Raw genomic sequence first — 12399 nt, 5'->3', positions numbered from 1 at the left:
ACCTGCACCCCTGGCACACTAACTGCATGGGGGTGGGGGTTACAATGCTGGGTTTGCCCTGCAAATGGCACACAGGGCCCCTGTGCTAGAAATCCCACAGGCAGTTCCCATTTCCCCCAGCAGCAGTGGGGAAGCAAAGCCTCAGCTACAGCTGGACCACAGGCACAGACCCACTGGGCTCTGCTCACTCAGAACTGGCAGCAGCCACAAAGGCTTGTCCAGTCCCAACTGTGAGCTTATCTCCCACGCATACAACCCTGCCACACACTCACGTTCCCTGCACAACTCGGGGGGGAAAAAGTCCCAAAAACTGCCAGGTAAAACAGGTGAAGCTGAAGTGATCAGCAGTCAATGCCTTTATTAAAACTACACCACTTTAGATAAACATTTCAGTTTAAATTTCCAAGCATCTCACTGGCCTGCTAATGGAAATGGTGGTGTTGGAATCACCAAAACCAGCGGTTCACATGCTGGACCTTCAGCTCTGTCCTGTGGTAGGAAGGCAGCCAGCCAGCCCACCTCTGGCTGCGCTTTGACCCAAGCCAGCTGCTGGCAGCAGCGTCAGCTGGAACGTGTCCATCACCCTCTGGAGCCAAGTGTTTCTCTTCTGTCAGTGCAATAAATAAAAGTGTGTAAAACATAATTTAAGTGGTACAGTTAGCTTAGGAGTATCATGGGTCAGAAATCTTGGGGACAATCACACTATAGCACTATCTTAGTAAAAGAACAAGCTACTATCTTGCTTTGCAACTAATATGAGCTTGCCTATATATAACTTGGATGCATGCTGAGCAGTTTATACTATGCTGTACTGCCCTGAACAGACCCTTCAGGCAGCACAGTTCACTCTTGAGCACTAGTGACTAAACCTACAGCACCTGGTATTGTCTATATAGAGTGACAGAGGGCACAGCCAGGTCCCCAGCCAGCCACCACAAAGTCAGCATATGACCTTCTTCTCATCTCAGTGCAGAGCTTGTTAGTGGTATAAAAGAGCCCCTGTTCTAGCCTCAAGCAGTACAAGCACATCCCCAGAACCTCTCGCCCTGGGAGAGGCTCATTTCCTTTTCTGCCTCCTGGACAACGTGCTCTGACCGTGGCTGTGGGACAGGCTGAGAAGTGCTACTGGAAGCGCCTGGGGTGCCCAGAGCACAAAAGGGAGGTGGAGGGACAGCCCAGACTGTAATTTTTGCATCAAGAATTGCACACCACTGCCTGCTTTTAACTACAGAGGAACAGTGTAGCCACCAGGAAGAGGAAAACCTGACCTAAAGAGATATAAGGTCGTTGAGGAAAAAACTCTGCCCTTCCCACCCAAAGCAAGCATGTCTGTTTGGGTGTGTACTGGGAGAATGGAAGACATCCATTCCCACATCCTGGGCCTACATTGTTCATGGAAGGGGGAGATGTAGCAAAAAAGTAATCTCACGCTTTCCATCCTAACTCCCAAGTTTGCAATTTATCTGCGTAAGTCAGTTCAGTCCTATTAGGAAGTGCATGTGAAGAAGGAGAGGAGCTCCACAGAGGATAGCAGGGATGGGAGCAGAAATTATGCTTAGAAGGAAAAGGGTACAGAAAAAAGGGCACTAACCTTTTCTGTTAAACAGATGTTTGAAAAGGAAAAAACAAACAAAGTATTTCGTTTTATTTCCAAATGTGTGCAATTAGCCCAACATTTGCAACACACTGTGACTGAATAGCTAAATAGAAATCTCTCTCACCGCCTCAATCTTCTGTGTATTTGTAATTACAGCCACTTAGTGAAAAGGCAAAACAAAACCTGTATTTCCTAGAAAGAAAACACCTCAAACTCAAGCAAGACAATTGTGGTATGGAGACACAACAAAAACCATTCACCTACAAATGAGTCTCTACTTGATCCAAAACCAGCAGCAGTGTTTAGAAGTGGAAGAAACACCCTTGATCATGACATGCGTGTCCTAGGAATGTCTGTCCTCAGCGGCCAGACTGGCCAGGCTTTGTTGTGCTTAAAATTTTCACGGTTTAGTACCAGCTCCTGGGCTGTTATCACCCCTCCATCCATGTCAAAAAAGAAGTCAACAAATTCTTTCTTCTAATATCACAGATGCTGATCCTGGGAGCTGGAGTTGCCAAGGGTACACATCAGGACCGGAGTAGGAATCCCTGACCTCCTCTAGTGCCAGGGTTGGAAGAACAGCAAAGTGACTCATGGAGAGGGGGGAGGAAAAGGAGAGAGACGCAGGAAAGGAAAATTTCTGTGCTGCCAAGCAGCCAGTCTTCAGTGATGATGCTCATGTTCAGATTTTCCCAGGAATTCCCTAGGAGAGGAAATGACACCACAGTGATACTCAGCTCTCTCCTACACTCTGGTACACACTGGAGCCTGCAGATCTTCCCATTCCCCTGGCAAATACTGGGGCTCATGCACCTGCAGCTACAGGGAACAGCACCAAGCTTTGTTTTCACCCATCAGTGGCTCCCACTAGAAGTGGCAAGCAGGTTCAGCTGCTCTGCAAACAGCTGCTCCAGAGCAACCAGCTCACAGCAGAGAAGAATCACAGAGGAGAAATGCTCACAGCTTTCTGTGGCTCCCCATCCCAAAACCCACTTTGCAGAGAGGCAGAGAGATCTGAATTTGTGCTAAGCCAGCCCCGGTATCTCACCCACTCTGGAGACCAAAGGGGTTTTCAGAAGAGCTGCCCAACACAGGTGCCTGTCACCAACCTCTCTTGCTCCGGGGAGCATGTCACACTGTGCCCCAAAGCCCCAAGCCCCAGCAGCACCCAAACCAGAGGAGACCACAGTTAGCTGTGCTGTTACCGCAGTATTCGAGGTAGCTCTGGGCTCCTGTAGATGTACTTGTGCCGGTAGCCGAGGTCTGTGTGGAACGGAACAAACTGCACCTTGTAGTCTCGGAAACTTCGTGATGTCGCAGCAATGTTGTAAAGCTGAGAGGCAGGTGAGGAACACGTGTCACGCCAAACCAGCTACCCCTGCCAAACCAGCACCCCCCTCAGGGGTGGGTTATGGGCCCTGGCTTGACCAGCTTTGCTAGCTCTAGCTCTGTTTCACTCTTGATTTGGTATCTCCAGCACCAAAGAACTTACAGTCCCTTCAGACTATGCATTTCTACATATACCTTCCCATGGCTGACTTTTTGCCTAGCTGAGATGTTGTTCTATCCATACCAGTTCCGCCCACCACATCAGTTTGCAGAACCACACGTGTACCTTCTTTCCCAGATGAAATGGTACCACTGGGTCATCCTCAGCATGAAGGATGAGCAGGGAGCAGGAAATGTATTTCACACTGTAAAAGATACAACAATGTCACAAAGGCTCAGAGAAATCCTATCAGTCTCTAACACCAACACACTTGGATTTTCATGGAAACTGCAATCGCCCTACTGCAAAACATCATCCCCCAAGGTCTGATTTGGTTTTAGTACTGGAAACCAAACTCACAAATCCTCAGCTCTCTATAATGAAAGGCTCAGTGAAAAGAAAAAATTACAGGCAGGGTGGCTTATGCAAAAGCATGGCAGAGAAATCTTCCCAAACCTTCAACGTGCCAATGCTGCTGTTTAACCTGTAACACACTTGAAAAGCATAAATCTCATGGACCAAATTAGTACATCCCCGAGTAGTCTCTGTGCTCTCTGTTGTATCTGTCCTTATTAAGAACAGTTAAAAAAGAGCAAGCTCCATGGTGCAAAGCCATGTTGCACTCAGGGCTGCAAGACTAACTGAAATCCCTTCAGCAAGTATAATGCTCCAACAAAAGAAAAAAGAAAGCAGAGAGTCTGATGTCTATTCTACTTGATACTTGCCATGGCTCACTGTGGCCACAGCTGAAACCCCAGTAAAAAGGGAACTCACTTCTCATCATTTGCAAATTTAATTCCACTTGTCGTGATGGGGTCAAGGAAGAACCAGTCAAACCCAGGGAAGTATCTGTATATCTGAGAGGAAAAATTTGCATTAGTGGTACTTATACAAACAGCAGTAATAGGGCAGGCCACTGCCATCCCAGTAACATCCCTTGGCTGCTTGCAGGGCTCTCTGCAGTGAGATGGTCCGTGTTTCCACAAGCATTATTTCTCCTCTCCTGTTTCAGGCCCACCTTACCAGCCTGATCCAGAGCAGGCTCTCCGGATAGTTGTGTGGTCAAGGTCTTTAGGTATCATGCTGCTGCTGGCAATCTTCCTGGAAGAGAGCTTAATCCCAGGGCATCTCACCAGCCCACCACATCTAACACCTGGTCTGGGTGTCTGCGCATTGCAGAGTCAACTCACAGCCATGCCAGATGTAAGAGCTGGCCACACCAGAGTGTACTCACCAGAAAAACCATGCAAGTGCAAAGGGGCCACATGGACAAGGCAGCGACCAAGAGAAGCCCAACTTTGCCATCACTTTGCCAACAGCCCTCAAAATAGTCTCCTGCATCAGAGGAACTACAACACAAGAACAGGCCGTCCACTGCTGAGAGCAGTCTGTCTTCCTGTCGCTACATTTACTGCCCTTTCTGATCCCAGTTTCTGCTTTCTTTAAGCAGGCTCGCCCCATGACTCTGGTACTACCCAGTCTTCTCAGGAGCTGCCTTAAATGCACCTCTCTACCTGACACTTAGAAACATCAATGTTTCCCCACAGGTCATGAAGTCAGCTCAGATACAGCACTTCTGAAGGTTAATTACAGGCCACTAGTGTGAGAGTCACTGTATACTTGCCACAGAAAAGGGGTGACTTCGCGCCTCCTCCCGTATGTTGGTGAATGGAGATTCCAGTATCAGGGCATCCGGGGGTGTTTCTGAAAAGCCAGAGACAATGTGCTGAAATGCAGGGGTGCAACACAGCCAGCGAGGTCAGGGTCTGCCATGAGAGCAGCTGCCACCGTGGCACACCAACAACAGCCTTGTCACAACCGCAAATACATGCAGAAGTCTGGGATGCCAGTGAGGGGCTGGGTGGGAAGAGCATCCAGCCACCAGACTTACCTCTCTCACAAAGACGCCTCACTAAATTTGTTGCAACCCTAGAAAGAAGAACAATGAGCATTTAATCTGGCGCAGGCCCTCTGTAAAGCACCAGGTTCTAGTGGCAGCAGGCAACAGAGGTACAACTCAACCCCTCACACTATCTGAGATCTGGGTAGCCAGCCCACAACGACATGTGTTCCCACAGGTCTCCCATACCAAACTGTCTCAAATGGTACCGGATGTCTGCATTTAGGTAAGGGAACAAGTCCAAGGAAGCAGCATACCATGTAGCCACTTGGAAGGACCTCCTGTAAGGTGGGTCTCAGGCTCCAAGGATATCTGCAGCGGTGTGACACAGCCTCTTATCCCCAGAACACAAGGACTGAGCAAGAAAGAATGGAATGAGCAGAGGGGTGTTCCAGCCAGCTGGAGAGCAGGGTCCCAGAGTGACACTGCAAGGAGTTTCCATAGCTGGGTCAGAAAGCAGCAAGGTCTCCCCCATGCATTTCCCTAATGGGGCAGGGATTGTTTGGTTGGTGCAAAAATAACTGCAGTTTTGGACTGTGAATTTTAAATCATTATAACTAGGCTCAAACACACCTTTATTAATCAAAATAGGAACCATTAGAATCAACACATTTTTGCCAATGAGAAATGTTTGTATATTCCTATAGCATAATAATCCATGCTTCTAGATTTGACAAACTCTTGGAAAGCATTTTCTGCATCCTGCTGGGTGTGGAAGTGTTTTCCCTGCAAAATGTTGAGATGCTTGAAGAAGTGGTAGTTAGTTGGCAAGAGGTCAGGTGAATATGGTGGATGAGGCAAAACTTTGCAGCCGAATTTGTTCAACTTCTGAAGTGTTGGTTGTGCGACGTGCAGTCAGGTCTTGTAGAGAAGAATTGGGCCCTTTCTGTTGACCAATGCCGGTTGCAGGTGTTGAAGTTCTCAGTGCATCTCACTGATTTGCTGAGCATACTTCTCAGATGTAGTGGTTTTGCCAGGATTCAGAAAGCTGTAGTGGATCAGACTGGCAGCTGAACACCAAACAGTGACCATGACCTTCTTCTGGTGCAAGTCTGGCTTTGGGAAGTGCTTGGGAGGTTCTTCTTGGTCCAACCACTGAGCTGGTCATCACTGGTTGTCATATGAATCCACTTTTCATTGCATGTCACAATCTGATCAAGAAATGGTTTGTTGTTGTTGCATAGAATAAGAGAAGTCAAACCCTTCAAAATTACTATTTTTTTCTATTTTCAGTCAGCTCATGAAGCACCCACTTATTGAGCTCTTCCACCTTTCTAATTTGCATCAAACGCCAAATGACTGTAGAATGGTTGACACAGAGTTCTTCAGCAACTTCTCATGTAGTTGCAAGAGGATCAGCTTCAATGATTACTCTCAGCTGGTCAACTTCCAATGGCCGGCCACTATGCTCTTCATCTTCAAGGCTCTTGTCTCCTTTGCAAAACTTCCTGAACCACCACTGCACTGTACATCCGTTAGCAGTTTCTGGGCCAAATGCATTGATGTTGCCGGTTGTCTCTGCTGTTTTACAAGCCATTTTGAACTCAAATAAGAAAATAGCTCGCATTTGCTTTTTGTCTAACATGATTTCCATAGTCCAAAGTAAATATAAAATAAACAGCAAGTAATAAGTCAGTAACAATAAAACAAATCCAGAAAAGCACAATAAAATGATGTATAACATAATCACATTTATTTAAGAATATACTGCAATATCAAATGGCAAATTTCAACAATGCAAAAACCGCAACTGCTTTTGCACCAACATAACATTTCCAAAGTTGCTGAATCCCCCAAGCACAACATATTTCAAAACCTCAAACTCCAGGCTGGCTATGGTCACCAGGGAATTCAGCTGGGAACCACAGCACCCCGCTACTTGGACTGCAGTGCACTGGGAAATGTCATGAGTATGCTCTGACCCAGAAAGAGATCCTGAACAGGGCAAAAATTTAGAGGAAGAGCCACAGGAAAAGCCTTTACCTTCTCTCAAATGAAGCAGGATGCTTAGTATCACAGTAATGAAGCCATGCTATCCTGAAATATGTCCCTGTCCCAGCAACACATTTATTAGACAGAAAGATAACCTGTTGTAGTCTCAAACAGTTTAATCTGCACACAGCTCAACTCAAAAGTAATTCTTTTATCTGCCCTCCTTTCCTCTGCAAATCGAGGGGATAAGAGCAAATGCTGCCAGCTGGACATGACTCACCTCAAGACAGCAATGGAAAGGGAGGAAGTGAGAAATGAAAGCTAAAAACGTGCAGGCAAAGGCACTTGAACTTCGAACTTCCCTGTGTCAGGCATGATCATGTAAATTTCACTGATGGCCAGCAGTGCAGTCATGTGGGCATCTGCATGAGTACTGAGTACACACAGCATGTTTGCCAGGGCAGGAGGAAAATGTTTTGTAAGGGCAAGACACATGCACGTGCAGCTGGTCTGAGATACTCTTTTCAGAGTATCAGAGAAGCCTGATCTGCTCTGAGGGACATACAGACACAGGCTCGCCACAGAAAGAGAAAAGTACAGTCCCACTTTCTCTCCCCTTGGTCAATCTGCATTATATTAGTGTAACCCTCTGGGTAATGAAGGTTGAACATCAATTCCTGCATAGTCATTCACTGTTGCCCTTCTCACTCTGTAGAGTGCAAAGGGAAAGCTATTCTGTAGGAATTACACCACAGACTCCAAGCCAAGCCAGTCTGGGGATAACAGCAAACAGCACCTTCATCCGAGGTGAGTGTTAAATGTCCTTCAGAAGCTGCTAAATCCCATTTAGATTAGATGCTTACCCTGTGCCCAAGGAATGTCCCCAGATATAGACAGGGTTGTCTCCACTTCTTGCTTTTATCCAGTCAAATACATGAAGGGCGTCGTAGGTCATTCCTCTCTCTGACGGGCTGCCTATCGAATCGCCCCAGCCTGGAACACAGAGAGACCTGAGAATCACATGAACTGGTCAGCAAGGCCAGTCAGCTCTCCCCACACAGCCCATCTGCAACTGCAAAGGGACCTGGGACACAGACAGTTTCTGTTTATTTCACTGTGCATCCCTACAATTTGGGGCTGAAAGCCCCGATTGATCCACAGTCATTTAAAGAAGGCAACTGCTGCCTACCAAGGGCTTTTTGTGGATTTAGTCAACAAAAACAAAAGCAGGTTCTCCAACACTGTCTGTCACACTGTATTCCTGCACGTACCCATCTGCAACATTACAGCTCCCAAATCTTACCTGCTTTTGCATGTGTGTAACCAATTTGTAAGCAGATCCTCTAACAGCATAAGATCTGGATGCTTAGAGTCAAAAAAACAAGCACGTTTCACAAAGCCATTGCAATATCAGTTTGTCCATGCTGTTCGATCAGTGCCCTCAAGCATTTTTCCACGCTCCTGATTGTTTTGGCTTTACCACTATTGCAGCAAGTCTACACATCTTACGTTAAGCAGCATCCCACATCCCTTCTGATACCTAATAAGCAGCTAGAGAAGCAGCTGCCAGCAAGTCTGAAAAACAGGGCAAGCTCCTACAAATAAACCTCTCCCAGATGTCTTCTTGATAAAGATGCAAGAAATTAATTTCTTTCCTGTATCTCCAGTGGCATTACACTGCAGCCATGGCTTGAATACTAAGAAGGGGAAAAAAGAGCAGCAAATGCTTGACTACTCATGGCACAGAGTTGCAAAACGGCCATGGCTTCTGCCAAGGATGTTACCAGTTGTTTGCAAATCATTTGTTCTGTATCTTATCTCACTTTTCAATCAGCTTTTAAAAAGAAGTGCAAGTTCAGTTCCCTGTGTGACCTCAGGAAAGTCAATTAGATCATATACAAAAGACTATATCTAGACAAGGTTACTAGTTTCCATATATGCACCTGGAGGATGCCATAAACTGGATGCAGTGACAGCATATGTCCAATATGTCTCCAAATCAATGAGCCCTGTGCATAAGGACAGACAGGGGCTAGAGTCCACCAAGCTGGACATCAGGGAAGCAGTGCTACAAAGGAAGGCACTGGAAAGAAATTTCTGGAAGTTCTTTGTACACCCACAATGAAAAAAAGAAGCAATAACAAAATCTAATTAGCTGATAGCAAGCATTTATAAAATAACAGCTCCCCTGACATCCAAAAAAAAATGAGCAACTTCTTTGTTGCTTCTACAGAAAGAGACATCAAAAAAGTGTTTCATAGTAAAAGAAGTCCACCTACCTCGGTAATCAAACGTGACTACATGGTACCCAAGGGAGCTGAGAACCTGGAGCGGAGAGAAATATGCAGAAACGCATCACAGAGATTTACACAGTAGGCATGTTCTTGCCTCAGGCCAAGGTGTAGGGATCTAGTGTATAACATTATCAGCCTGACACAGTAAAGTCATTAATGACAGCTTTTTGGTGTAGCAGGCACAGGGCTTTTCAAACACTGATCATCTCAACTCACTGGCTTTACTCCATTTGTTTCCTGGGCTATTTTAGATGTTCATACTCCCTTTAACAGCTTTGCCTTCAAGATCCATTAATATCCTATGGCTGTTTTGCCTACAAATACTTACATGTTTTCCAGTGAAACAGTACAACTGCTTCATTCATATTATTCAAATTGTCAATGTTAACATAACATATAGGAGCCCATTTCAGGTTTAAGGCTTAAATGTATACATCCAAAACGTGCAACTGCCTTATCACAAAGGTTTATGTTACAGCCAACGGTAACCCTAACAAAATCTGTTAAAAAAGGTAAAAAGACCCGATGTTACATTAAATTGCTCAAGAAAAGTGCCTTCGTAAAACTATGCTAGCATTCCAAGCTACCATTGCTCAGTATGACCCTAACAGTTCCATGGTAGATAAAAATCAACAAAAAGTCACAAAAAGATGGAAATGTTGTTGCTTTTGTGGTCTATGCATGATACGTGGTTTTTTAAAAAGCAATCTTCTTATTACACTATACTCTAAACCTTCTAAAAGACAAAAGTTAATAATCTCATATGTAAAACAAACACTTTATTTCTAGTGTAACTGAAATCCTAACAGCCTATTACTAGTCCAGATCTCATTAGTACGGGGAAAAAAAAAAAGGGGGGGTGGAAGAGAATAACATAGAAAAGAGGGGCATTCAGGTAAGCTGGCAATTCAGCTCCTATTATGTTGACTGTTTTTCTCACTTCCCTCTAGTATCCATTTGGGCTAATTTTCATACATTTTGGACATGCATTGGATGATTCTTTCTAGTCAGCAGTCTGTGATTCCATGTTACATCCAAATTACTTTGTGGGAGTGTGTTCAACATACATTGGACACGTTCTCTTTGTTCCCGCCACACAGATTTTTGCCCAGCTCCCAGGTTTACATCTCTGCAGCTGAGCACTGCACTACATTCAGCCCCTTCATCCAGGTCACTGAAGAGGTTGAACAGGACTCAACCTAATACTGACCCCTGGAGGGGCCAGTAACTACAGGTCTCCACCCAGACTCAGCACCATTGATCACAATCCTCTAAGCCCTGCCATCCAGCCAGTTCATGATCCATCTCACCATGCATTCATCCAGCCCGCACCTCCCAAGCTTGCCTATGAGGAGGTTGTGAGAGATGGTGTCAAAAGCCTTGCTGAAGTTAAGGTAGACAACATCCACTGCTCTTCCCTCATCTACCCAGCCAGTCATACCATCATCACCTTGGTTAAATATGATTTCTCTTTGGTGAACCCATGCTGACTACTGATAACCTTCTTTTCCTCTACGTGTTTGGAGAGACAAAACCAGAATGAGCTGTTTCATCACCTTTCCAGGGATGGAGGTGAGGCTGACTGGTGTGTAGTTTCCTGGATCGTGCTTCTTGCCCTCTTTGAAGAGTGCAGCGATGCTGGCTTTCCTCCAGTCCTCAGGTACCTCTCCTTTTCTCCAAGACCTTTCAAAGATGGTGGAGAGCAGCTTAGCATGTTATCATCTGCCAGCTCTCTCTCAGCACTCATGGGTGCATCCCATCAGGGCCCATGGATCTGTGGATGTCCAGTTTGCCTAAACGATCTTTAACCTGATCCTCCTCAACCAAGGGAAAGTCTTCCTTTTTCCAGACTTCCTCTCCTATCTCTGGGGTCTGGGATTCCTGAGGGCAAGTTTTAGCACTAAAGACAGAAGTCAATAAAGAAGAAGGCACTCTGTCTTAGCTGTACCATCTGTCACCAAGGCAGCAGCAGACCTACATTTTCCCTAACCTTCCTGTTGCTGCTGATATACTTGAAGAAACCCTTCTTGTTGTCTTTGACATCCCTGGCCAGATTTACTTCCAAGTGGAGCTTGGTTTTCCTCACTGCAACCCTGCATACTCTAACAGCCTCCTTGCATTCCTCCCAGGTGGTCTGTCCCTTTTTCCACATTACATAAAGATCCTTCTTCCACCTGAGTTTTGACTGGACTTCCTCACTCATCCATGCTGTCCTCTTACTCCCATTACTTGCCTTCTTCCTCACAGTGATGCATCAGTCTTGGGCTTGGAGGAAGTCATGTTTGAATATTACCCAGCCCTCTTGGACCCTGGCCCCCCACCTTCTAGAGCCCTATCCCATGGGATTCTTCCAAGCAAGACCTTGACAAGGCCAAAGTCCACCCTGCTGAAGTCCATGGTTTAGTCCTACTTATTGTTCTGCTTCCTCCTTCCCGAACTCCACCATCTTGTGGTCGTTGCAGTCGAGGCTGCTCCCAACCATGAAGTCTCCAGTCAGTTCTTCTTGGTGTTTTAGGATAAGGTCCAGCAGCACGCCTTTGTTGGCTCCTCCACCATCTGTGTCAAAAAGTTGTCACCAATGATCTGTAGGAGACTCCTGGACTTTGTGTGCTTAGCTGTGTTGCCCACCCAGGAGATGTCAAGGTGACTGAAGTCTCCCATGAGAACCAGGGCATGTGACCCTGAGGCTACTTCCAGCTCTCTGTAAAAAAGCCTCATCAAAAGCATGAGTTGCAGAAGGAGCTTGCGGTAGTCTATCACTGATGGTCAAGGTAGCCAACACAACAGGATTCTTGTCAGTTTTAAAAGGTTTTGAGTTGCATTACTCAAGCATGATTAAATTAATTAATGAGAATAACATGGTGACCCTGAATACATTGGTAAGTGTGATATTTGGAAACCAGGCTTGAACAAAGAATAACTGGATGCTTGTCCAGACTAGAGGAAAGGATGCTCCTCAAAGCACATTTGTATCTGGTACTGTTCCACTGCTGCTCCTTCTGCTGGCTTCTTCCCCGTGGCTCCTGCTTCTAGTTACTGTCTGAAAACACACATTGACCTGGGCAAGAACAATTTCGAACACTTGCTACTCACAGACTGTGCAGCAGTGACATCCTCAATTTTCAGTGCTGCTGCTGAGAAAAGCTGCTCCCATGAATCAAGCACTCAGAAAGAAAGGACATAGACA

At 45.9% G+C, this 12399-nt stretch overlaps 1 protein-coding gene across 2 annotated transcripts in view; it reads right to left on the bottom strand.

Moving 5' to 3' along the window:
* Positions 1-338: 338 nt before the first annotated feature.
* Positions 339-12399, bottom strand: part of ABHD12 (abhydrolase domain containing 12, lysophospholipase) — a 46359-nt gene continuing 34298 nt past the window's right edge. For both annotated transcript variants that reach the window (XM_021300576.2, XM_065059010.1), the window contains 8 exons: positions 9198-9243; positions 7782-7911; positions 4978-5015; positions 4711-4790; positions 3861-3943; positions 3213-3291; positions 2803-2930; positions 339-2300 (listed from right to left, as the gene is read on the bottom strand). In XM_021300576.2, the coding sequence (XP_021156251.2) occupies positions 2261-2300; positions 2803-2930; positions 3213-3291; positions 3861-3943; positions 4711-4790; positions 4978-5015; positions 7782-7911; positions 9198-9243 (624 nt within the window). In that variant the 3' untranslated portion in view covers positions 339-2260. The remainder of the gene's footprint in view (positions 2301-2802; positions 2931-3212; positions 3292-3860; positions 3944-4710; positions 4791-4977; positions 5016-7781; positions 7912-9197; positions 9244-12399) is intronic.

Source organism: Columba livia, chromosome 3, assembly GCF_036013475.1.
Source record: "Columba livia isolate bColLiv1 breed racing homer chromosome 3, bColLiv1.pat.W.v2, whole genome shotgun sequence".
Lineage (NCBI taxonomy): Eukaryota > Metazoa > Chordata > Aves > Columbiformes > Columbidae > Columba > Columba livia.
This window is presented reverse-complemented; position numbering and strand designations above follow the sequence as displayed.